This window comes from Schistocerca gregaria, chromosome 2 (genome assembly GCF_023897955.1).
Source record: "Schistocerca gregaria isolate iqSchGreg1 chromosome 2, iqSchGreg1.2, whole genome shotgun sequence".
Taxonomy (NCBI): domain Eukaryota; kingdom Metazoa; phylum Arthropoda; class Insecta; order Orthoptera; family Acrididae; genus Schistocerca; species Schistocerca gregaria.
Genome location: NC_064921.1, coordinates 957,253,122 through 957,280,981, shown reverse-complemented (window position 1 = coordinate 957,280,981; position 27,860 = coordinate 957,253,122). Strand labels below are relative to the sequence as shown.

The 27,860-nt window shown below is 43.6% G+C and overlaps 1 protein-coding gene across 1 annotated transcript in view; it reads right to left on the bottom strand.

Annotated features, from left to right (window-relative positions):
• Positions 1 to 901: 901 nt before the first annotated feature.
• Positions 902 to 27,860, bottom strand: part of LOC126336067 (trypsin-like) — a 61,585-nt gene continuing 34,626 nt past the window's right edge. The window contains exons 3-4 of the mRNA XM_049999548.1: positions 19,281 to 19,488; positions 902 to 1,102 (exon numbers count right to left, since the gene is read on the bottom strand). Coding sequence (XP_049855505.1) covers positions 902 to 1,102; positions 19,281 to 19,488 — 409 coding nt within the window. The remainder of the gene's footprint in view (positions 1,103 to 19,280; positions 19,489 to 27,860) is intronic.

Genomic DNA, 27,860 nt, shown 5'->3' with positions numbered 1-27,860 from the left:
AATAATTTCAGAAATCTGTGTTTGGGCAGGAAGAGGTTGGACATTACTCGTATATTCTGAGTGGAATTTGCAAACTGCCTGTTGTGTATTATTATCGCTGAACAGGGCAACAACAATTGTAATGTGTGATCCACTGGGCGCTTCAGTCTGGAGCCGCGTGACCGCTACGGTCACAGTTTCGAATCCTGCCTCAGGCATGGATGTGTGTGATGTCCATAAGTTAGATAGGTTTAAGTAGTTCTAAGTTCTAGGGGACTGATGACCACAGATGTACTAAGTACAGTACTAAGAGCCATTTGAATCACTGGATCTGCATCCACATTAGATTTCCAAAATGTGCCACAGCAACGGCATTGTTTGGCGAAGTTATTTTCGGACAAAGCATGTACAGACACCTTGCTTTTCACTGCCCTGATCTATCTGTGCACCACACTAGCACACTGTGCTGAAACCTTTATTGCCGCTTACAAATCACTGTACGTGTACAATTTTTTTGTCTACACTCGTACTTGTTTTGCTAAGCAATCGCACGTCTTTTTGGAATTACTGTGGGTAGTGCTTTCGGCGTAACGTCTGATCTCACACATGCTACGATCTTCGTGCCGTTCTTTTTGTATGTCGCATTGTCTGAGACAAATATCCCAAATGGTTGCTGTGTCAGCAGATTACTATTCCAATGAGTGAGATGTTCTACCGTACAGTGAAGCATCCTAGTTGTGTGTCGTGTATTCCTTGTATTTTCTGATGAGGCGTATTTAGCATAAATTGTTTTCTTTGGCTCCTACGACGAATACAATAAAAGACAACGTCAACATTTAATCACAATTTTAATTTCACCAACTGTATTACAGTACTGAGACATACACTGCACAGTTCACCTATGGAAGCCCCACACCATCTATCACGCATGGCAGATGCATGTGAGAGCCATGACGAAGTGCGCCAGAGTGATGACCATGGTGGCAGTTTGTAGACGTGACGCTTCGTTTGTCATCCGTGAAGTAGTTGTGTCCAAGATCCATTTCAAATGATGGTCAATGCGCGTGTACACGGTTGGGTTTGTCAGATTCGCGCATCCCAGTCCCCACGACACTAAGCCCACCTGTACAACAGAGGGACATGCCGGTATTTTCACACTGCTTTTGGCTTGCAGAGCACACATAATAGGCATAAGCATCAGAATATTAGCAAATAACACAATGTTTATGTGAAAAATGAAGCTGACATAAGCTTCCAAAAACAATCGTTTACTACTTCTGTTTCTGCTGGGATTCTTCTCAAATATCGGTAATAATAAAGAACACTCGAAAATCGTATAGTGCGTTAAACGTACAAAGTGTGTGATTTTTAGTTGATTGTCTTGATCGCCAAATGTTTTGAATGAAATTTCGGCTAAGCAATACCCATCTTCAGAATCTGCAATAAAAGTCAAAGAAGAAAATTACGAGTCACTGCGTTAAGACATTAAATACAATTGATAGTTATTATAACAAAGCATTGCCGAAGCCGGTAATTTCATTCTAAATTTTTTACGATCGAGGCAATCAAATAATAATCATGGTCGGTCTTCAGATTGTCATTTCGTGCCAAATTCTGTCCTACGAAGTCTGTCTATCACACTTTCAATAAAACAAAATATGATAACTTACGTTTCTCGTTCCAGTATATTTATAGTGAGTAGATCCTTCAGGGTGTAGAACAAAGCAGAATACAAACATACGCAATAAATATTTACAAAGAATAATAAATATGTATGTACTTTCCACAGAACCCAAGTGAAATGGTCCTCATGGTTAGGGAATAAGTCAAAATTCCTAAACATATTGCCACTGAAATGGTAATAAATAACGTATAACAAAATTTGTAAATTTTCAGTGTATACATGTGCATACGATACGATGTAGTCATGCATTATGAAATAGAAAAATAATTTTACAGCACTCGTTGACACTGAACACATTACTACACTTTAGTTGTATAGAAGTCAGGCTGTACATAGTGCTCGCATAGTTTGCTATTATTAGTAAAGTACACACACCAGTCGGACCTGCTATGAAATTCGTAAGTGGAGTAGAAGGAGTTGGCCTCCTACAAATCCTTTAGTATTCTGTTACCCAAATTTTAATGGTACCATACTTAAACTTTTATGACTGCAGGCAAGTTATTGAAAATTGTGTGTCCCTGAATAATGGACACCTTGCTGGACTAAGATAAGTGACTTTAAATGTTTGTGGACTTTATTCTTATTTCTAGTATTCACCCAGTGAAGAGAGATGTAGCTTACAAAGGCAGATATATTTTATTGACAAATTTCTTTCAGGAATAAATGTACTGGGCAGTAGTTGCTAGTATCTTTATTTCTTTAACAGGTCTCTGCATGACCTTCTTGAGTTCACAAAACAATTAATTCTCATTACACGTTTTTGGACTCGGAAATCATTATCTTGGCTTGACGAGTTACCGCAAAAAATAATTCCTTACGACTCTGAGGGCGCGTCACCTGTTTTGTGATGAGCTCATTCCAATTGAATTTGTTATCCAGGTGTAATTCCTAGAATTTACCGCTGCCAACTTGTTCTGTCTCTTTGACGTCGCATTGAAGGCAAACACTGGCTAAAACCTCTTGATGTTCTCAACTGCATGTAGTGTGTTCTTTCAGTTTAGTGACCAAAAAAAGTCGGGTAGCAACCATTTATCAAAGTTCACGAAAATTTCACTAACCAATATTCCGGAGGCTATATTTCACTTTTATTTGTTGCAGTGTTAGTATCATCTGTATACAAAATAAACTTAGAAAGTTGCTTGTGAAAGGTCGTTGAAGTGTACAAGAAAACATGAGGGCTCCTAGATGGTTCCATGTGCGACACCACGTGTAATTGGCTCCCAGTTGGATGATCTATGATCACTGAAGAAAAAGAATCACATCACCAAAAAATAATTACTGTATGGTCACCAAAAAATTACTAGTTAGAGCAATGAAATTCCGAGAGTAAATTTGTCTACGCAAAACATTTAACGATTTAACTTCCAAGATCCCAGGTTAATGTAAGCGCGAGATAAACCACTGCAAATGCGAAATGCTGTTACATTAATAACTAGTGTAACCGCCAGAATGTTGAATGCAAGCCCGCAAACGACCATGCATTGTGTTGTACAAGTGCGAGATGTCAGTTTATGGCATGGAGTTCCATGCCTGTTGCACTTGTTCGGCCAATACAGGGAGGGTTACTGCTGTTTGTGTATGATAGTGGAGCTGTCGTCCGAAGATGTCCCATGTGTGCTCGACTGTAGACGGATCTAGTGATTGACCAGGCCAAGGCAACATGACGACTTTCTGTAGACCATGTTGAACTACAATAGAGGTATGTGGGCGAGCATTATGCTCTTGGAAAACAGCCCCTTGAATTCTGGACAAGAATGGTAGCACAACAGGTCGAATCACCAGAGTGACGGGGAAATTGGCATCATGGTACGTGGTGTGACCACGAGAGTGCTCCTGCTGTCATACGAAGACGCACCCCAGACCATAGCTCCAGATGGGGTTAAGTGTGATTAGCGCGCCGACAGATTGGGTGGAGGTGCTCAATTGGTGTCCTTCTATCGAATGAACGGCCATCATTGGCACCGAGGCAGAACTTATTTTCATCAGAAAACACAACACGCTTCCAACATGCCCTCCAATGAGCTCTCGCTGGACACGACTGAGTTCGCAAATGGTGGAGGTTTGGTGTCAGTGTAATACACTTTGTAGGGCGTCTGGCTCTGAGCTATCCTTGACGTAACCGATATGTAAGAGGCAGCAACTGCGGGGCCAGCTGCTGCTCATATTGTTGCTGCAGATGCCAGAGCCATATCCCGAATACGATGGTCTTACCTATCGGTAGTGCCACATGGACGTCCGGAGCCCGGTCTTCCTGACAACGTACCTGCCCACTACCACCGCTGCCACCAATCAAATACATTGGTATTCCTAGTATGTCTTTCTCTAATATCGCAGAAGTAGCATCCAGCTTCTCGTAGCCATGTTACACAATCTCGTTCAAACTCAGTGAGATATTGATAAAGCCGTCCTTGTAGCCTTAAGGGCATTCTTGACTCATATCAACTCACCACGGCCAGTCTAAAAGGTAACTAAAGCTCGCGACTGTTACAGAGTGTATTTAAAGGAAACCTGATTTCCATTGTCACAGTGGCACTACTAGCGCGACCCTTATGCTGCTGGCGCGTAATTTGAGAAGACGCCATCTTTTTGATGTAGAAACACGCCTACCTACTTTTATTTATGTACCACAACTCCTTCTTGGTGTTGCGACCTTTTTGCCTCAATTAACAGCAGTTCTAATAGTGTTCATAAAGACCTGAAGGAGCATATACCTTCCTATCTGACCACTGGTGGCATACGAATACTCATCTTGTACAGTGGGTGGATCCCGCCCTGCTCTTTTTGTGGGCCTACAAAGCCCTAGGTGGCAAATAATAGTAAGCGCCGGCCAGCGATGCGAGCCAGCCGCTGCCGCCTTAAGACAAACAGCTGCTTATCTGGGCTCCAGCTCAGTGTTTTGGTTGACCCTCACTGCTGTCACTCAGCAGCCCTACCGGCAGCTGCACTTCCTCTTGCCTACGACCATGATTGTGAATCAGACGAGGTTGAAATGGCTCTGAGCACTATGGGACTTAACATCTATGGTCATCAGTCCTCTATAACTTAGAACCACTTAAACCTAACTAACCTAAGGACATCACACAACACCCAGTCATCACGAGGCAGAGAAAATTCAGACGAGGATGTGGTGACGGAGGAGCCGACCTCACGAGACATGAAAGGACTGGGTTACTGCCCAGGCCTACCAAAGTCATCCTCGAAGCCGGAAAGATTACGTCTGCCACCAGCTCGCGTGTCGAACTGCCATATGCAGGGAAACAAGCTGAGTAACTCCCACTGTAAATACTGACAGTGACGTTTTTACCGTCACAGACTCCATGGTTTCAGTCAATCGTTCCGATGACAAAACGAAACCTAAAGACCGACGTAACAATAACACGAAAGGGAAAGGGAGGTTAGACACTCTACATTTTCACCCGTAATTGGTGCTTATCGTTGGAAGTGGAAACCTGAGAAAAAGACAAACGCAACGAGCGCTCCTCCAACTTGAAGCCGATGTCGAAATGTTAAACTGTCACTAGTGCCTCACAAAGCAACGTAGTTCCCGCTGAAAGTGAACCTAGCAAGAAACGCTAAAACAAAATTAAATTATGTAACGATTGGGAGAAGTGCAGTAACGGGTATTTCAGGACGATCGTCGTAACTTAGCACATCATATAGAGGAAGCAGGCAGAAATGTTACAAACGTGAGAAATAAAACTATAACTAATGCAAAAAGATAGTTTCGTATTCCCTTAAAACATCTAGAACATCCCATTGATGCGTCAATGGGACTAATATAGGCATGCGTATTAAAATATAGAGAACGTAAACAGGCAGAATACGGCGCTGCCGGCGGAAGCCTCTATACAAGACAACAATAGTCTGGGACAGTTGTCAGATCGGTTACAGCTGCTACAATGGCAGATTATTAAGATTCACGTGAGTTTGAACGTGCTCTTATAGCCGGTGCACGAGCAGTTGTGCAGAGCATCTCCGAGGTAGCGGCGAAGTGGGGATTTTCCCGTACGACCATTTCACGAGTGTAACATGTCAGGAATCCGGTAAAAGATCAAATCTCTGACATCGCTGCCGCCAGAAAAGGATTCTGGAAGAACGGGACCAACTGCGACTGAAGAGAATCGTTCAACGTGACAGAACAACCATTCCGTAACTTGCTGCAGATTTCAATGCTGGGTCACCAACAAGTGTCAACTTGCGAATCAACGAACGAAACATCATCGATAAGGACTTTGGTCCACTCGTGTACCCTTGATAACTGCACGACGCAAAGCCTTACGCCTCGCCTCGGTCCCATTGACTGGAAACATGTTGCCTGGTCGGGAATCTCGTTTCAAATTGTATTGAGCGGATGGACGTGTGCGGGCATGGAGACAACCTCATGAATCTATGGATCCAGCATGTCAGCAGGGGACTGTTCAAGCTGGTGGAGGTCTGTAATGGGTGGGGCGTCTGCGGTTGGACTGATATGGGACCCCTGATAACGTCTACATACGACTCTAACAGGTGACACGTACGTTAGCATTCTGTCTGATCACCTGCATTCATTCACTTCTATTGTGCATTCCGATTGACTTGGACAATTCCAGGAGCACAATGCAACACTCCCCAGACATGACCATTACTGAGCTTACCTGGGATGCCTTGCAACGTGATGTTCAGAAGAGATATCCACCCTTTCGTACAGTTACGAATTTCTGGACAGCGCTGCAGGATTCACGGTGTCATTTCCCTCCAGTACTGCTTCGAAGATTACTTGAGTCCATGCCACGTCATGTTGTGGCACTTCTGCGCGGGGGCCCTACACGATGTTAGTCATGTGTACCAATTTCTTTGGCTCTTCAGTGTATCTCAGCATTAGTTGTAGTATATGGTCTGAGCGTTTAGGCTCTTAGGTTGCAGCTACTGAAGACAACCTCATAAGTAACAAGAGTTCAACAAGGAATGCAGTCAATATTAATGGGCGTCTGTTGTTCTACGCCGAAAGATAGTTTATTAGTAATTCTAGGAATATGCCCACTGGACTCGGACATAAGGAAGTCTTTCACCGATTAAAGGAGGGCAATCAAATCCAAGTACGATGGATGTTTGCAACTGATGGCAATTCGAAAAAGTTAATAATAGATAGCATATTAAAACTGTGGCAAAATGAATGGGACACTTCAGACGTAGTCAGGAGAGCATACGAATTTCTCTCTAAAATCAAGGAGGGATTATATATGAGAGTTCTGAGTTCGTAGAGTTGATTGACTAATTATCTGACTGGCGAAGGCCAGTACGTTACCTATCTACACAAAATCAGCGGACAGATGAATAATAGCTGCGCCTGCGGCCGTGCCGCCACACTGTAACACACACTGCAGGACTCCGGGCTCTCTTAAGGTGTGGCGGGTAATAGCCGTCAGGCATTAAGGATGTTGGATCCAAAATCAGCATTGAGAAGCGAGTCGACCTGGTGCAACTTGGACGATACTGCAGCCGCAGTATGCACGAAAGCCCAGAAAGACTTGGCGAAACATTCAACTACACGTCAGCATGCTTCCATTCGGGTTGGCAACATTGTCTGCACATGGAGAGAAGACAAATGAGGTTGGCGACCACCGAATGGAACAGCTTCGCAATAATCTACATTGCACTAGTGCGTGTGATCATGGAACTGTGAACTTTAAGACGTAAGAGTGATTGGTGGAATTGCTTGTTATAGTGGAAACGTTGCTGACGTGCCGCCCGTCGCCCAAGGAATCCAGCAGACAATGGCTGTTGACCGTGAGTCTGGATCCAGTAGCGGACACAAAGATTTACAGGTTAAATGCAACAAAGTACTCATAAATAACAAAAACACAGGACAGTTGTATTTGCAGGTGGGTAAGTGGTTAAGGATTTATTGTAGCTTTGTAATAGTATTTGTTCCAGTATTTTAAAAATTAAATATCAGAAATAAACAGTTCATACACTGTCCAAGGAAATGTGACTTGCATGGTCTGTTTTCGCTTTCCAGATAATCGGTTGCAATTATGAAAAATAAATAAATAAAAATTAAAAAATCTGGCACCCGTTAAGAAAAAAAATACACTTGCATTCCGAGGAGCAGAGGAAAGCTCAGTTACGAAAGCCTGTGTTACAGGAGACGGTCATATTCGCTAAGGGTGCTGCAGCCACTTCGAAATTTACAGCTGACGTCACTGCTGGCGCTGCAGCCACAGAAGAAGATCCACCAACAATGCCCGAAACTTCGCCCAGGTGGACAGAAGTCTAGACGGGAACGCGTTCATCCGCTGCAGTTCAGCTACAAACCCCCGGTGCAGTGTCAGAGCTTTAACGTCATCACACTCAATATTAACCGATTTGCTTATGGTCGTAAACTACGTGCTCTTGCAGACTTCGTGCACGGGACCGTCGCTGACGCTGCTCTTCTTCAGGAAGTAGTAGCTACTGATACTGTTGGACCGGGTCACACTGCCACTGCTTAGAGTGAGTGGTGAAGATTCCGCTGGTACCGCAGTCCTGGTGCGTGATGACATTCTCTTCAGTGATGTCCAGCGTTTTCTTAACGGTCCAGACACCTCCTGTACCATCAATGGAGAAAAGGCAATGAACCTCTATCCCCCATAAGGCTCAAAGAAATGACACGAGGGTTCCCTGGCTTTTAAAGAAAAGCTACCCAGTCACATCGGCACCAGCTAATCACCGCGTCCTTCATGCTGAGGATCAGACTCCAATAAGTGTCACGGATAGGAACCTCTGGTTACCGGTCTTCACCTCGCTGACACTTGGGAACAGCTACACGGCCCCCGAACTGCGTTTACTGAAGCGAGTAGACCGGAGGGGAAATGAAGGGCTTATTTCAATAGTGGTACAAGTCCATTTTTGTTCATATAGCGATACAAAGTCCTAAAGTTAAATGAGCGCTGAATAATCTGCAGTTGAGATAACAGAAATATTCAAGCATATGGATTTTTGCTAGAGATGAACCTTTTTTCTGTGTGTTTGGATCATTAGTTTCAGAAGCATTATAGACAGAAAAGTGGAGGTAATGGACTTGTACCACTATTGAAATAAGCCCTTCATATACAAGGTGTCCCACGAGCAATTGTCAATATCCTGGGATATTGGAAGCCAAGACGTCTAGTAAACATGAACTATAAAAAGCATACCTTACGAACTACGAGCACTTCATCTTCGATACTGTGAACCAAATTCCTTCTACTGCAAGCTCTCTGCTTCCCATATTTTCGAAGGAGGTAGTATATACCAAAACAATAAAAAAAAAACGTGTAAACATGGGCTCAAAAATTCTTTCATTAAGAGCTAAGAGCATTTGCTTACAGTCGCTACAGTGAAACACATCTCTTCTACTCACACGTGCTCATAGCTCGTTACATGGTGTTGCACAGCGGAACAGACATACAGGATGTGTCAGAAGCAATACGAACAGTTCATTCTGGGACATCCTATGTGTCTCTCCCGCTCTGCAGCCGATGTCAGGAGCGATGGCACCGCGCAAGTTGGTTTTTCTGACCACACTGCCTTCGCCTGTTTTGTAATTCTTCAGTGTCGACAGGGCACTCTTGGTTTCGGCTACTGGAAGCTTAATAGTAGCCTCTGCTGGAGTCAAATCCTAAACGTTAGATAATCCACAAATGGAAGTAAATTATTTTCGTAGGCGCAGTGAACTTCACGCTCTGACTTAGTGGATTAGCTACGCAAAGCTCAGGCTTTAGTCAATAGTGAAACAGTACGCCAGTCGGGAACTATTCTGGCAAAAAAGGTGCATAGAGTTTTAGAATCAAAACGTCGGAGACTTGTACCATAGATGTGTCCTAGACGCTGTAGCATATGCCATGCTCAAATACTTTAAAGTTAAAACTGCTAACAACTGGAGATAGCAGCGCTGTGGAGGCTTTGTTCAATACCGACAAAAAGGCGTAGCAAACGGAGCACGGATATTGCTGTATAAGATGTATTGCGCCTCCAGCACCGAAGAAAAGCTCAAATAATCACTGAAGTTGTGAACGACTCCGGCCAGTGAGTAGATATACAGATGGCGATATAACCGTTCACTGTATTACGTACGAAACATCGGCGATGAGGTTTGTCACACTGTACTCACCAATATCCAGGGGCACCTGCAAGATTCGGACAGAGTCATTCTCGAATTCCAATTCACGGTGGACGAGTCTGAAGAAGCAGCCTTTCATTAAGAGACAGTGTCGGAACAGTATTCCACCAGTGCCCTTGAAACATTCTGAGAGACCCTCTTCAGGATGTTGATAACATGCGTAACGAGGCGCCGCGTGCCTGACGTTCTGAAAGAAGGGATAGTATTCCCGAAAACTGGCTGGAAAGTGTACAACCTCGGGCCTGTCATATAGCTTAACGCTAGTTTCACAATTATAACGCTTGCGGCCGGCCGGGGTGACCGAGCGGCTCTAGGCGCTTCAGTCTGGAACCGCGCGATCGCTGCGGTAGCAGGTTCGAATCCTGCCTCGGGCATGGATGTGTGTGATGTCCTTAGGCTAGTTAGGTGTATGTAGTTCTAAGTTCTAGGCGACTGATGACCTCAGAAGTTAAGTCCCATAGTGCTCAGAGCCATTTGAACCATATTTGTCTTAGCAAAGCAGGGTAAGTCAACCGCTCAATAAGCGTGACAGCTTAACCGACACCGAAGACAGAATATGAAGGCGTCTGGAAATCAGGTTAGCAGCAGAAAATCCACTATTATTCCCTCAGTAGGTCATTGCGAAACACCAGAATTGACGTCAAAGCAACAGAACTCGCACCGTCCAACGGGCATCTTTTGAGAGGCCACTTGTGGGCGCATGATAACTAAGAACTGGGCCGACCTCCTAAACCGCATAGGGCCACACTGAATTTGCACTCAGATTGACACCTGAACCTCCTGCCAAAGGTGCAAACAATTAATCTATTCTTCGCAAGCAAAATTTGCTTCAAGGCCCAAATACTTCGGCTCCCTAAAGCTCTGGAGGCGAATATTCAGCGACTATTCAGCTGGGTTATTCACCGTGGTGCCGTCTTCGAAGTACAGTTCACGGAACTCGCCCTGCTTCCCTCGTGGGGCGGCCTTGGGCTCGCGAGGCTGCGCATCAAGCGAATGGGGAAAGAGACACAGTGTCTGGGCGCACGCCTTCTTCGCAGTCTCTTTACCAGAATCAGCCAACCAGTCTAGAACCACAGATTCACCTCACGAGGATTCCTCCAGAATACCAACACTTTCGGAAATACTGTACTGAATTTAGTTTATTGACAATAAAAAACCCTGAGAAAAACCTCACCTGGAAACATCACAGAGGAAGGGAACCACAGGTGGACAGTACAGTGACGAAATATGCTCTAGACGTTCCTGCGTTCACGGATTCGCTCACGGTGGTATCTGATTGTGAATGACAAAATCCCTACGAGCGACAAACTGCACAGATTCCATCTCAGTTCAAAGAGGAGCTGGCCACAAATGCAGGAAGTTTGACTCACTAGGACACATACTTGTTTGCGGAGCATAGCGAGATGTGTGTAATTTTTTCGGACTCCATCTAGCCATCACTGATTGGATATTGATAATACCATTCTCCTCCCTTGGAATCAACAGAAACTGAGTGCAACGGTTTCTTCGAATTTTGTTTATTGTTTGTGGTTCATGGTGTGGGTTCCTGTAGTCATGTCCTAGTTCATGCACCACGAGCAACGTATGAGTGGCCAAGTAAGTGGTCCCGACAGTCGGGATACCAGTTACTTTGGAATAAGGCTGGGCATCTCGAACATATTCTGAGTCGTGGTCACCTTTGTGCTCATACAGCAAAGACTACAAAATCCACCGGTTAGTACCTCAACCGTTAGGGATTAAACCCAATGGGACTCGGGACAAGTAAGGCTAGCAACCTTCTTCCCTTGTACTTTAAATATGATGCTGGCAACAATCAGAGCAAAATGCCTCGGACCTTTGGAGGTGACGGAGTCACACCTCTAACTGACAAACCAGGGACTCCTAGGATACGACTTGTCAAACAAATGGTAATGAGATGGGGAGCTATTAATATCAATGGTGGCTACTCTGGGAAGAAGGTAGAGCTGTCAGAGGCTGCAAGTAAGATAGGGCTGGACATTTTAGCTGTTAGTGACATTCGGGTAAGGGGTGAGAGAGAAGAGGAAGTGGGAGAATGCAAGGTCTACCTGTCAGGAGTCAAAGCAGGAATAACACAATGGGGTGTAGGGCTTCACATCAGGAAAGAAATGGAACCCAGCGTAGTTGCAATAAGGTATGTAAACGAACGACTAATGTGGATAGATTTGACAGTGTGTATGAAAAAAATTAGGATTGTGTCAGTATATTCCCATTGTGAAAGAACAGATCAAGATAAGATGGATAGTTTTTATGAGGCACTCAGTGATGTAGTTGTCAGAGTAAAGGACAAGGACAGTGTTCTGCTCATGGGTGATTTTAACGCCAGAATTGGAAATCGAACAGAAGGGTATGAAAAGGTTATGGGTAAATTTGGAGAGGATATGGAGGCCAACAGGAACTGAAAACAACTCCTGGATTTCTGTGCCAGTAAGGGCTTAGTAATCACAAACTCCTTTTTTAAACATAAGAACATTCACCGGTATACTTGGCAAGGAAGGGGAACCAGATCTGTCAATGACTATATAATAACAGATCAGGAATTCAGGAAGGCTGTGAGGGACACACGTGTATTCAGGGGATTCTTTGATGACACTGATCATTATTTAATCTGTAGTGAAATTGGGATTGTGAGGCCGAAAGTGCAGGAGGTCAGGTCCATATGTAGGAGGATAAGAGTGGAGAAACTTCAGGATAAGGAAATAAGGCACAAGTACATAACAGCGATCTCATAAAGGTACCAGTTAGTTGAATGTAGTCAATTACAGTCATTGGAAAAGGAATGGACAAGGTACAGGGACACAGTACTAGAAGTGGTTAATAATGTCTTGGAACAGTATCGTGTAACAGTAGAATGAAGCAAACAGCTTGGTGGAATGACACAGTTAAGGCAGCTTGTAAAAGGACAAAGACGGCGTATCAAAAATGGCTACATACTAGAACTCGGGTAGACAGAGAAAGTTATGTTGAAGTAAGAAACAAAGCCAAACAGATAATTGCAGCATCCAAGAAGAAATCATGCGAAGACTTTGGAAACAGGTTGTAATTATCAGTCTTCGAAAGGTAAGTAAGAAGGAAATGACAAGTATTTTGGACAGATCAGGAAAACTGCTGGTGAATCCTGTGGATGCCTTGGCCAGATGGAGGGAATATTTTGAAGGGTTGCTCAATGTAGGAGAAAATACGATCAGTAGTGTTTCATATTTCGAGGAAAAATGGGATAGGAATGATGATGGAAATAGGATCACATTTGAGGAAGCGGAGAAAATGGCCAATAGATTGCAGTGCAATAAAGCAGCTGGGGTGGATGAAATTAAATCAGAACTCATCAAATACAGTGGAATGTCAGGTCTTAAATGGCTACAGAGGATAATTGAAATGGCCTGGGAGTCGGGACAGGTTCCATCAGACTGGACAAAAGCAGTAATCACACCAATCTTTAAACAAGGAAACAGAAAAGATCGTAACAACTACAAAGGTATCTCCTTAATCAGCATTGTGGGTAAAATCCTCTCCGGTATTGTTGAAAGGAAAGTGCGAGTGTTAGTTGAGGACCAATTGGATGAAAATCAGTGTGGGTTTAGGCCTCTTAGAGGTTGTCAGGACCAGATCTTTAGCTTACGGCAAATAATGGAGAAGAGTTATGAGTGGAACAGGGAATTGTATCTATGCTTTATAGTCTAGAAAAGGCATATGACCGGGTTCCTAGGAGGAAGTTATTGTCTGTTCTACGAGATTATGGACTAGGAGGCTAACTTTTGCAAGCAATTAACGGTCTTTACATGGATAGTCAGGCAGCAGTTCGAGTTGACGGTAAATTCAGTTCATGGTTCAGAGTAGTTTCAGGGGTAAGACAAGGTTGCAACCTGTCTCCGCTGTTGTTCATATTATTTATGTATCATATGTTGAAAACAATAGACTGGCTGTGTGAGATTAAGATATGTGAACACAAAATAAGCAGTCTTGCATATGCGGATGACTTAGTTGTGATGGCAGGTTCGATTGAAAGTTTGCTAAGTAATATTTCAGAGCTAGATCTGAAATGTAAGGAGTGTGGTATTAAGGTTAGCACCTCCAAAACGAAAGTAATGTCAGTGGGAAAAAAATATGAACGGATTGAGTGCCAAATAGGAGAAACAAAGTTAGAACAGGTGGACAGTTTCAAGTACTTAGGATGCATATTCTCACAGGATGTCAACATAGTGAAAGAACTGGAAGCGAGGTGTAGCAAAGCTAATGCAGTGAGCGCTCAGCTACGATCTACTCTCTTCTGCAAGAAGGAAGTCAGTACCATGACTAAGTTATCTGTGCACCGTTCAATCTTTCGACCAACTTTGTTATATGGGATCGAAAGCTGGGTGGATTCAGGTTACCTTATCAACAAGGTTGAGGTTACGGATATGAAAGTAGCTAGGATGATTGCAGGTACTAGTAGATGGGAACAATGGCAGCAGGGTGTCCACAATGAGGAAATCAAAGAAAAACTGGGAGTGAACTCTATAGATGTAGCAGTCAGGGCGAACAGGCTTAGATGGTGGGGTCATGTTACAGGCATGGGAGAAGCAAGGTTACCCAAGAGACTCACGGGTTCGCAGTAGAGGGAAGAAGGAGTCGGGGCAGACCAAGGAGAAGGTTCCTAGATTCGTTTAAGAATGATTTTGAAGTAATAGGTTTAACATCAGAAGAGGTACCAATGTTAGCACTGAATAGGGGATCGTGGAGGAATTTTATAAGGGGGCTATGCTCCAGACTGAACGCTGAAAGGCATAATCAGTCTTAAATGATGATAATGATGATGATGATGACCCTGATTAATTTTAGTATTGGTTTAGACTGTTACACCAATGCCTTCTATGACTCACCTACATTTTTTCTATTTGCTCCTTGTTCTTCTGATGTTGTTTTCGTCACTGACGTCGGTCGGAACATTTCTGAGTGTTGTTTTGGTCTTGGCGCTTTGAAATTTACCTTTATCGTACCATGCGCTGCAGCTAAATATTCGTTGAAGTATTTCTATTAGTACTGCAAAGCATCTACTAACAACTGCGTTATTTTGTTCACACACTAATTGAGAATTCATACTAGATGAGGGGATACTGCCAGCATTTGTAATCAGCAACTAGTGTTGCATTACAAGGGTAGATGAGGCGTTGATAGAATCATAAGTGGTGACTGAAAACTAAGTATACTTTTCGTAAGACTAAAAAGTCGCCATTTGTGACTAAAAAGACACCATTTGTGAATTTCTGTGGATTGAAGGACTGGTCCCCAACTATTTCAAACTCCTGGTACGGTACTTTTATAAATGTTGGCGATATGTAGAAAATAATCTTAGCTCCATCGTAGTGAACAATTTTAAGAGGTTTAAGAGGTCTTTGCGATATCCAGTCGAGAGGGAATAATAAGAGTTGAAGACCAAGAACGAAGTACTCGGATTAAAAAGGTGTAAGCCAGGGATGTAGTCTTTCACCTCTACTGTTCAGTCTATACATCGAAGAAACAATACCCCAGAAAAAGTAAGTTCAAGAGGGAGATTAAAATTCAAGACGAAAGGATATCAGTGACAAGATTCGCTGATGGGATTGCTATCCCCAGTGAAAGTGAAGACGAAAAATAGGGTCAGTTTAATGGAATGAACAGTCGAATGAGTGTGAAATATGAACTAAATGAAAGAAAGACGAGAGGAATGAGAAGCAGCAGAAATGAGAACAGCGAGCAACTTAACGTCTTAACTGTTGATGACGAAGTAAACGGAGTTAAGGGATTTTGCTACCTAGGACAGTTCAAGGAGAACATAGAAAGCAGACTATTACCGACAAAAAGGGCATTCTTGCCCAAGAGAAGTCAATTGGCATTAAACATTAGTCTTAATATGAGGGAAAAATTTTCTGAGAATGTACGTTTGGAGCACAACATTGTGTGGTAGTGAAACATGGACCGAGGAAAAACCGAAATTGAAGAATACCGAAGCATTTGAGATGCGGTGCTACCGAACAGTGATAAAAATTACATGGACTAATATGCTAGGGTATGAGAAGGCTTTCTGCACAATCGGCGGGGAAAGAATATACGGAAAGGACTGACAAGAAGAAGGGACAGGATGAGAGTATATCTGTTAAGACATCAGGGAATAACTGCCACGGTACTAGAAGGAGCTGTAAAGGGTAAAAACTGCAGAGGGTTAAAACTGTAGAGGAAGACAATAATTTGAATACATTTAGGAAATAATTGAGGTTGTAGGTTGCAATTGCTATTCTGAGATGAAAGGTTGGCACAGGAGAGAAATTCGTGGCGGGCCGCATCAAACCAGTCACAAGACGGACGACTCAGAAAAAAGTTTATCTTTGAAGCCTTCCTCAAAGACTTTTCCTCAGTAATTGCTTTCATAGTAGTTGTTAAGACTCCCTATTAGCTTTATCAATAGTTCATTTCTAGGAAATCTAGAACAAATACGGAAGAGATCTGCCAAACTGAGGTAGTGCGAGTTAGTAACATAATGTGGCTACCCTTACGGGTAGTTTAAGGATTGGCATTACAGATTTTTGAAACATTCATATTGTGATTTCTGAGATGGAAACTCTCGGAATACTGAATCGTAGCACTAAAAATGCAGAGAGACTACCAATATCAAGGCATCACAATCGATATTTCCCTACATGACGACAGGAATTTAGAGATGCTAGACTGCTAGCGTACTCCTACGAAACTGTACATTGTTTATATGTAAGGACTGCCATTACCCGACGCCCCTCTCCACTGCTTGTTCCGCTACCACGAACTGAGATGTGATGATGTAGTCTTCTTGATAATTAAGACCGTCTAAGAATGAGATTTTCACTCTGCAGCGGAGTGTGCGCTGATATGAAACTTCCTGGCAGATTAAAACTGTGTGCCCGACCGAGACTCGAACTCGGGACCTTCGCCTTTCGTGAGAATGTGCTCTACCATCTGAGCCACCGAAGCGCGACTCACGCCCGGTACTCACAGCTTTACTTCTGCCAGTATCTCGTCTCCTACCTTCCAAACTTTACAGAAGCTCTCCTGCGAACCTTGCAGAACTAGCACTCCTGAAAGAAAGGATACTGCGGAGACATGGCTTAGCCACAGCCTAGGGGATGTTTCCAAAATGAGATTTTCACTCTGCTGCATGATTATTTGTACATATTAGGAATTAGTAGGTGTCAGCATTCTCTTTGATTAGTGAATAACTTTCTTATAAGAACAAGACTCCAAAACAGCAAACACGAGATTACTCTTTGTGATTCTACAAGTAACACTACTGGGGTAAACGTAACGAAATGGCAATTTTGAAAAGTGTTATCAATCACAAGAATGTTACAACAATAGATTTTTTATGCAGAGTGGCTATGTTGGAAGAGATCATAGGCATCAAACATTGAAAGCTTTTCAGGAGTTGAGAAAGTTGTTAAATGTGTAGCTTTCATTAATGCTAATGCAGTGAGAACAGAACAAAATAGTGTGCTCTAGCTTGATGAGCTTCTCTACTAGGACTTTGCATCAAGAGCCGCGATGTCTGTTACATTTCTTATGTATTGTTATTGTTTCGGAATGGCAACAGACTGAGATCTTCAAAATTTGTTTAATGGTGGCAGAGACTGCGACCCATCCCATAGGGGAAGTTTCATCGCAGCCTTTCAGGTGTCATAATGTTGTGGTTGGCAGGAGAGCCAACCCGTATACCTAAAGGAGGCCGATATGCACGCGTTTAGCTTACGAAGGCTGGCGTGAGGTCTGGAACATGACAAGGGAATTAGAATTGAGAACAACGGACGTAGCTGGTGGAATACTTAACTTTAATCTATTAATGACGAACGTTGCTCTTGATGGTAAATGATTCACAATATCAATAGTACGGATACTGGCGCCTTGCTAGGGCGTAGCAAATAACGTAGCTGAAGGCTATGCTAACTATCGTCTCGGCAAATGAGAGCGTAGAAGTCAGTGAACCATCGCTAGCAAAGTCGGCTGTACCACTGGGGCGAGTGCTAGGAAGTCTCTCTAGGCCTGCCGTGTGGCGGCGCTCGGTCTGCAATCACTGACAGTGGCGACAAGCGGATCCGACGTATGCTACCGGACCGCGGCCGATTTAAAGACTGTCACCTAGCAAGTGTGGTGTCTGACGGTGACACGACACATAAAATCAGTTATCTTGAGTACAATGACCAAATAAGTAGGATAAGTCAGATTAGTCGAGGTGAAAAAAAGATAAATAGAAGTTAAATAAAAAATCTCTGTTTTCATGACAGCATGTTTCTTCCTCAACATTTTTGCTTATATTCTTTGAAAGAGTCTGTTTCACTTTTCAGCCTCTCATTGTCGCTCACATCCTTTCACCAAGCACAAAATGAAGATCGGTGGATATCGAACTCTCTAAGATAGCGGCAACTTGATCATTGTCGTTAAGGCGCGCTAAATTAATTAATGTGAGAATCTTTTGCGAGTGCTTAGTGATCTTTAGCCGTTGCACTTTGGCAGTTAACAGTTTTGGAAGCTTGTCGGCAACAGTCAACATGCAAAACTGCATACTGTTTTGGACTGGCAGCTTCGCACAGAAAACTTCCCATCAGTGATATTAAAAGATAATCGTAGTCAATAGAGTTATCTGAAATTAGTTCAATGAAACAGCAAGGTATTTCAGGTGTATTAACATGACAAGGAATATTTTTGTTGAATTTGTGACTCTGCTATCGCAGTCGCAACATTCGCAAGGATTAATTTACAGTCTTCAAAAATTATGCTTCATGCAATGTCGTGCGAAGCTTCTCCGATGTAAGCCGATATTTGTTATTATAATAACTGTATAAATGACTCGCCGGCCGCTGTGGTAAAGCGTTTCTAGGCGCTTCAGTCTGGAACCCCGCGACCGCTAAGGTCGCAGGTTCGAATCCAGCCTCGGGCATGGATGTGTGTGATTCCCTTGGGTTAGTTAGGTTTAAGTAGTTCTAAGTTCTAGGGGACTGATGACCTCATACGTTAATCCCCATTGTACTCAGAGCCATTTGAACCATTTTTATAAATGACGCTAAATCGCATCTTGAGTGCAAGGATCTAGAAGTGTTTGGTTAGTGCTGTGTATGGAACGTGTGTATTTCATTAGTATCGTTGTATGTGTGTGTGTTAGTGTGTGTGTGTGTGTGTGTGTGTGTGTGTAAGTGCGTGGCTTTTTTTCGGTGTTGTTATTATGTTCAAAAGGATTAGACCCAGGACTCGGGATCCAAACGCATCAGGAAGGAAAGCCGGACGAAGAAATGGAATTGAACTAATTATTGTGGCAGTTGACAACGGCGAAATGTTCAGGCGTGACGTTAAGTACTCTGACTGGATCAAACCGAGTACAGCGCGTGAGGTGTCAGCTATCAAACAATTTGAATCGGGCTATTGGAACTTACCAGTCCATAATAGCATCGTATGAAATATTTCGAGTACACAGAAGTCCATTCCGTAGAAATGAGAGGAACTCACCATGGCCCCGTTGCACAGTAGCGGACCCCCAGAATCGCCGTTGCAGGCGTCCTTCCCCTCTCCTGACAAAGTGCAGATGTGCTCCTCCTCCTTCAGCCAGCTATTCGCCCACGGGTACTTCTTCGTGCACTCATTGGTGGAGAGGATAGGCAACTTCACTTCGTGAAGTACCGATACTTTGTGCACATCGACACTCTTCTTGCACAGCCTATGGGAAACACCATCAAATGCATATTACGTGCGAACGTGTGTCGTCGGTCAACTACTTTACATCGACATCTTGAACCAGATACTTTTTTTTTCTTTTTTAACACCGAAGTGTTACATAGCACTTTCTTCTCGATGAATAATACACTGCTGGCCATTAAAATTGCTACACAACGAAGATGACGTGCTACAGACGCGAAATTTAACCGACAGGAAGAAGATGCTGTGAAATGCAAATGATTAGTTTTCCAGAGCATTCACACAAGGCTGGCGCCGGTGCCGACACCTACAACGTGCTGACATGAGGAAAGTGTCCAACCTATTTCACATACACAAACGGCAGTTGACCGACGTTGCTTGGTGATATGGGTAGGACTGAAGCCTATTGCGATTGCGGTTTATCGTATCGCGACATTGCTGTTCGCCTCGGTCGAGATCCAATGACTGTTAGCAGAATATGGAATCGGTGGGCTCAGGAGGGTAATGTGGAACACCGTGCTGGATGCCAACGGCCTCGCATCACTAGCGGTTGAGATGACAGGCATCTTATCCGCACGGCTATAACGGATCGTCCAGCCACGGCTCGATCCCTCAGTCAACAGATGGGGACGTTTGCAAGACAACAACCATCTGCACGATCAGTTCAATGACGTTTGCAGCAGCATGGACTATCACCTCAGAGACCATGGCTGCGGTTACCCTTGACGCTGCATCACAGACAGGAGCGCCTGCGATGGTGTACTCAACGACGAACCTGGGTGCACGAATTGCAAAACGTCATTTTCTCGGATCAATCCAGGTTCTGTTTACAGCATCATGATGGTCACATCCTTGGTTGGCGACATCGCGGTGAACGCACATTGGAAGTGTGTATTCGTCATAGCCTTACTGGCGTATCACCCGGCGTGATGGTATGGGGTGCCATTGGTTACACGTCTCGGCCACCTCTTGTTCGCATTGACGGCGCTTTGAACGGTGGACGTTACATTTCAGATGTGTTACGACCCGTGACTCTACCCTTCATTCGATCCCTGCGAAACTTTGCATTTTAGCAGGATAATGCACGACTGCATGTTGCAGGTCCTGTAAGGGCCTTTCTGGATAGAGAACATGTTCGACTGCTGCCCTGGCCAGCACATTTTCCAGATCTCTTACCAATTGAAAAATTCTGGTCAATGGTGGCCGAGCAACTGGCTCGTCGCAATACGCCAGTCACTACTCTTGATGAACTGTGGTATCGTGTTGAGGTTGCAAGGGCAACTGTACCTGTACATCTACATCTACATCTACATGACTACTCTGCAGTTCACATTTAAGTGCTTGGTACAGGGTCCATACTATCTCTCTACTATTCCACTCCCTAACAGCGCGTGGGAAAAACGAACACCAAAACCTTTCTGTTCGAACTCTGCTTTCTCTGATTTTATTTTGATGATCATTCCTACCTTTGTAGGTTGGGCTCAACAAAATATTTTCGCATTCGGAAGAGAAAGTTGGTGACTGATATTTCGTAAAAAGATCTCGCTGCGACGAAAAACGTCTTTGCTGTAATGACTTCCATCCCAATTCGCGTATCATATCTGCCACACACTCTCCCCTATTACGTGATAATACAAAACGAACTGCCCTTTTTTGCACCCTTTCGATGTCCTCCGTCAATCCCACCTGGTAAGGATCCCACACCGCGCAGCAATATTCTAACAGAGGACGAACGAGTGTAGTGTAAGCTGTCTCTTTAGTGGACTTGTTGCATTTTCTAAGTGTCCTGCCAATGAAACGCAACCTTTGGCTCGCCTTCCCCACAATATTATCTATGTGGTCTTTCCAACTGAAGTTGTTCGTAATTTTAACACCCAGGTACTTAGTTGAATTGACAGCTTTGAGAATTGTACAATTTATCGAGTAATCGAATTCCAACGGAATTCTTTTGGAACTCATGTAGATCATCTCACACTTTTCGCTATTTAGCATCAACTGCCACCTGACACAACATACACCAATCTTTTCTAAATCGCTTTGCAACTGATACTGGTCTTCGGATGACCTTACTATACGGTAAATTACAGCATCATCTGCGAACAACCTAAGAGAAGATCAGATTGTCACCCAGGTCATTTATATAGATCAGGATCAGCAGAGGTCCCAGGATGCTTACCTGGGGAACACCTGATATCACTTCAGTTTTACTCGATGATTTGTCGTCTGTTACTACGAACTGCGACCTTCCTGACAGGAAATCACGAATCCAGTCGCACAACTGACACGATACCTCATGGACCCGCAGCTTGATTAGAAGTCGTTTGGGAGGAACGGTGTCAAAAGCTTTCCGGAAATCTAGAAATACGGAATCAACTTGAGATCCCCTGTCGATAGCGGCCATTACTTTGTGCGAATAAAGAGCTAGCTGCGTTGCACAAGAGCGATGTTTTCTGAAGCCATGCTGATTACGTGTCAATAGATCGTTCCCTTCGAGGTGATTCATAATGTTTGAATACAGTATATGCTCCAAAACCCTACTGCAAACCGACGTCAATGATATAGGTCATTAGTTCGATGGATTACTCCAACTACCCTTCTTAAACACTGGCGCGACCTGCGCAATTTTCCAATTTGTAGGTACAGATGTATCGGTGAGCGAGCGTTTGCATATGGTTGCTAAGTAGGGAGCTATTGTATCGGCGTAATCTGAAAGGAACCTAATCAGTATACAATTTGGACCTGAAGACTTGCCTGTATCAAGTATTTCGCGCGTCTGTAAATTTTAGCCAATCTTCGAGATTTCGCGTTCTTCTTAACTTCGCATGCTTTCTTCGTTGCCTCTGTAACAGCGTTCGGACCTGTTTCGTGTACGACGGGCGATCAGCTCCATCTCTTACCAATTTATGAGGTATGAATCTCTCAATTGCTGTTGCTACTATATCTTTGAATTTGAGCCACATCTCGTCTACATTTACATAGTCAGTTCGGAAGGAATGGAGATTGTCTCTTAGGAAGGCTTCTAGTGACACTTTATCCGCTTCTTTAAATAAAATTATTTTGCTTTTGTTTGTGGTGGATTTGGAAGAAACGGTATTGAGCCTAGCTACAACGACCTTGTGATCACTAATCCCTGTATCAGTCATGATGATCTCTATCAGCTCTGGATTGTTTGTGGTGAAGAGGTCAAGTATGTTTTCGCAACCATGTTCGTGGACTAACTGCTCGAAATAATTTTCGGAGAAAGCATTTAGGACTATGTCGGAAGATGTTTTCTGCCTACCACCGGTTATGAACAAGTATTTTTGCCAACATATCGAGGGAAGGTTGAAGTCCCCACCAACTATAACCGTATGAGTGGGGTATTTATTTGCTACGAGACTCAAATTTTCTCTCAACTGTTCCGCAACTGTATCATCGGAGTCTGGGGGTCGGTAGAAGGAGCCAATTATTACCTTAGTTTGGCTGTTAGGTATAACTGTAAGTAGGCTGTTTAGGTTTTTTTATTGGTAACGCCGCCGCCAAGTAGCGCTCTGTAGGAAAAATCACTGGCTGTGCCGTGTGCAGTCTGTGGCTGGTTTGCATTGTTGTCTGCCATTGTAGTGTTGGGCAGCGGCAGCTGGATGCTAACAGCGCGTAGCGTTGCGCAGTTGGAGGTGAGCCGCCAGCAGTGGTGGACGTGGGGAGAGAGATGGCGGAGTTTTGAAATTTGTAATAATTGATGTTATGAACTGATGTATATATAAAATGATTATTAAGGTAAATACATTGTTTGTTCTGCATTGCCTTATATTAGTTGTAATATTGCTGCCTTTTTTTTTGCCAATTTCCATTTTTTAACATTGCTGTTTGTGTAAATTGTTTTGTGCTGCTGCATTGCCTCATCCCTTAGTTAAGCATCTGAGCTCAGTAGATTTAAGTTAGCTTAAGAGGGGGTAGCCTATATAAGAGAACGATTTGCGATGGACTGGAAGAAATGCATTGAGAAGTTATACGAAGAAGTACAGAAATCAGGTATAGATAGGACCTTTTGGAAATAATGAAGAACGAAGGGAGATCTCCGAGAAGTAAAGAAAGTTTTGTTTGCAAAATACTGCAGTAAAACAAACCCTGTCCTTTCCTTTTGTGTTATCCCACTATGTGTTTGTGTACCCTTGTGTATTTATGTTCTTCCTGCCTTTATATGTTTATCATATAAAAATTATGTTGCAGAATTTTTCTAATACTAAGCTACATTCACTATGATGAGGAATACTGTTATCCTCAAATATAATTTGCATTAATAACATGTTATTTACTTTGTAAAGATGTTTACACATTATTTATTCTGTTTTGTTCTAATGCTCATTCGTGAAGTTGATGTTTCGAAATTTATTCTGATTTTTTATGTATGTGCTCCTGTCATAATTCCTGTAACACTGATGTATATGTTATTTTGATTCTGTACTACTGCAAATGTTATCTGTAGTGTTATGTTCTTTAAAGATGTATTTTGTACCTTTGTTATTGTATTCTCATGTTATAAAATTGTAATTGACACCAGTTCATCAAATTAAGTAACTTGTAAATTACATTTCACTGCACACGTTTCTGTTGGTCATAGTATATGGACAATATGTGAGAAGTAGGGACTGATAGTGTTTGCACGTGTGTTAATAACTCAGTAAGGGACTGGATAACAGCATTGCTGGTTCTAAGGACATTTGAAAAACAATTTTTCTGAGTGCAGAAGTGGTGGTTATGGACTTGTTATATTATCCGCAAGACTCTTCAATGGTGATTGTGCGCCTGCACAGTCAAACAGATGGCTGCTGGCCATCTCTACAAGGACTACAGTGGGTCTACACCTTTGATGACCCACCAATACCATTATTTCTACAAGGACTACAGTCGGTCTGCATCTCTGGTGGCCCACCAATACCCTAATCTCTACCAGGACTACAATGGGTCTGCTCTGTGTTGACCTACCTACAAATATTCTTCAAAACTTCGACTGACTCCGCTGTGGGTTTGCTCTGTTGTGGCCCACTACCTCTCTGCATGTCAAAAGTCAGCACTGTCTTTCCATTGGAAGGACAACACTACATCTACATCTACATCTACATCTACTTCTACTTCTTCAAGACTGCATGGAAATCCACTACTTCCGTGTGCATTTTCTTTTACTACTCAGACCTTGAAAAAAACAGTGCAATTTTACTTTGATGAATGATCAGGACTGTCTTTATGGACTGTGAGAAAATTTTAGCTTTTGACCAACATTTTATCGATAAGTGTGTGCATTTCATTTCTTTGTTATTGTAATTATGAAAAAAAATTTCAAATCTGTATTGGCCACTGCCCAAAACAACTTGTAAATTTTTTTGTGGGGAGCATGGGGGCTATGTAAGTAGGCTGTTTAGGTTTTTTTATTGGTAACGCCGCCGCCAAGTAGCGCTCTGTATGAAAAATCACTGGCTGTGCCGTGTGCAGTCTGTGGCTGGTTTGCATTGTTGTCTGCCATTGTAGTGTTGGGCAGCGGCAGCTGGATGCTAACAGCGCGTAGCGTTGTGCAGTTGGAGGTGAGCCGCCAGCAGTGGTGGATGTGGGGAGAGAGATGGCGGAGTTTTGTAATTTGTAAGACTGGATGTCATGAACTATCATATATATTTTGACTATTAAGGTAAATACACTGTTTGTTCTCTATTAAAATCTTTCATTTGCTAACTATACCTATCAGTAGTTAGTGCCTTCCGTAGTTAGAATCTTTTATTTAGCTGGCAGTAGTGGTGCTCGCTGTATTGCAGTAGTTCGAGTAACGAAGATTTTTTTGTGAGTTAAGTGATTTGTCAAAGGTATAGGTTAATGCTAGTCAGGGCCATTCTTTTGTAGGGATTATTGAAAGTCAGATTGCGTTGCGCTAAAAATATTGTGTGTCAGTTTAAGCACAGTCGTGTATAATTTTTCAAAGGGGGCGTTTCATATAGACCAGTCGTGTATAAATAGTTCTAAGGGGACGTTTCATAACCTCCACCCATACCAATTCGCACTGAGTATCTATTTCGACTTCACTACAAGATAAACCACTACTGACAGACACCAACACTCCACCACCAATTCTGCCTAACCTATCTTTCCTGACCAGCGTCTGAGACTTCGTAAAAATTTCTGCAGAACTTCTTTCAGGCTTTAGCCAGCTTTCTGTCCCTATAACGATATCAGCTTCTGTGCTTTCTGTTAGCGCTTGAAGCTCAGGGACTTTCCTAGCACAAGTACAACAATTTACAACTACAATTCCGACTGTTCCTTGATCCAAGCACGTCCTGTATTTGCCATGCACCCTTTGACTTGTCAGCCCACCCCGTACTTTCCCGAGGCCTTCTAACCTAAAAAACCACCCAGTCCACGCCACACAGCCTCCGCTACCCGTGTAGCCGCCAGCTGAGTGTAGTGAACTCCTGACCTATTCAGCGGAACCCGAAACCCCACCACCCGTTGGCGCAAGTCAAGGAATCTGCAGCCAACACGGTCGCAAAACCGTCTGAGCATCTGATTCAGACCCTCCACCCGGCTCTGCACCAAAGGTCCGCAGTCTGTTCTGTCGACGATGCTGCAGATGGTGAGCTCTGCCTTCATCTCGTAAGCAAGATCGGCAGCCTTCACCAAATCAGATAGCCGCTGCAATCCAGAGAGAATTTCCTCAGCTCCAAAGCGACACACGTCATTAGAGCCGACATGTGCCACCACCTGCAGCTGGTTGCACCCTGTGCTCTTCATGGCATCCGGAAGGACCCTTTCCACATCAGGAATGACTCCTCCCGGAATGCACACAGAGTGCACACTGGATTTCTTCCCCTCCTTAGGCGCCATATCCCTAAGGGGCCCCATTACGCGCCTAACATTGGAGCTCCCAACTACCAATAAGCCCACCCTCTGCGATTGCCCGGACCTTGAAGGCTGAGAATCATCCTCTGAAACAGGGCAGGCAGCTGCATCTGGCTCAGCCAGAGACAGTGCCTGAAACCTGTTGGTCAGACGCACCGGGGAGGCTTTCTGATCAGCCTCCGGGGACGTCTTTCGTTGCCTGCCACGCCCTGGAACGACCTCCCAATCAACCACAGGCGGGCAGCAACCGGGGCAACCACAGCGGCAGACCGGTCTGGGGACAGACGGGACGAGGTTGACATCCCCGTGATACCCAAGTCCGGGCTCCCCACAGTGGTGCCCATTGCAACAACCTCAAGCTGCGCGACCGAAGTCAGTGCCGCTTGCAGCTGTGAGCGAAGGTATGTCAACTCAGCCCTCATCCGAACACAGCAATCGCAGTCCCTGTCCATTCTAATCGATGTTGAACAACAGTTACTGAAACACGAGTCCGTGCGTAGATAACGCAAGCGAAACACGCAAAGAATGTATCAACTAACCTGTACAAATGCCTAATGACTGCACTACAATATGCCTGAATTTACGATTACAGTAACTAAAACTCGAAAATACACCTCCTATACGAGACTCACACGCAATTTAAGTACGAATCTACCAAGTAAACACTAAAGTGCGATGCTACAACTCTCAAATACTATAATACGCCCGAAATATATGAATTAAACAATGCAAGTACCCAAAAACACGCAAAGAAATTAAGAATTAAACTATGTAACAAATAAGTAAGCTAGGGGTATACGACTTGCTCCTGCAGCTGCTTATCCAACGGCGGCTGGGAGTACACGCCATCCAAGCTCTGTTTGACTCAATGCCCAGGAGTATATAGGCCGCTATTACGGCCAGAGGTGGGTGTGCTTTGTACTGATTTCTCAATATGTATGTACCCAAATTGCGTGAAAATGTAATCACATGTCAGTTCTAGTATAATATATTTGTCCAGTCAACGCCCGTTTATCATCTGCATTTCTTCTTGCTGTAGCAATTTTAATGGCCAGTAGTCTACTTGCGAAAGAAAACCATTAAACAAGTTATCTTTGAGGGTAACACAAATTTCATGTGGAATTGTGACTTTATTTGCAAGTGAAGAACCATGCCGAGGGACAACTCGCGTCTTCAGAATGGGACGACAATCACGGTAACAGCGCGAGAGGAAGCAAATCTGCAGGCGCGAATACAGAAACTCCGCGAATCGCTGGGCTGCTTTGTAGGAGCGCGAAATTACGGAAAATATATATTTATGATCACATCTGTGACGTATATTTAGACAAATTAAATGTTAGTGAAACTCGTTATTTGAATAGACTTGTACGTAGAGGTCTCGCTTTGAGAATTATGATTCGACAGAATTTTGCTTTTGTCTAGCTGGTGTTGTACGGGTGTCATCCAATAAGTAATGCCACATAATTGTTTCCTCGGCCAGTTTCGGTTGAAGAAATGAGCAACTTCTAATGGGACACTGTGGATAATTTTTGC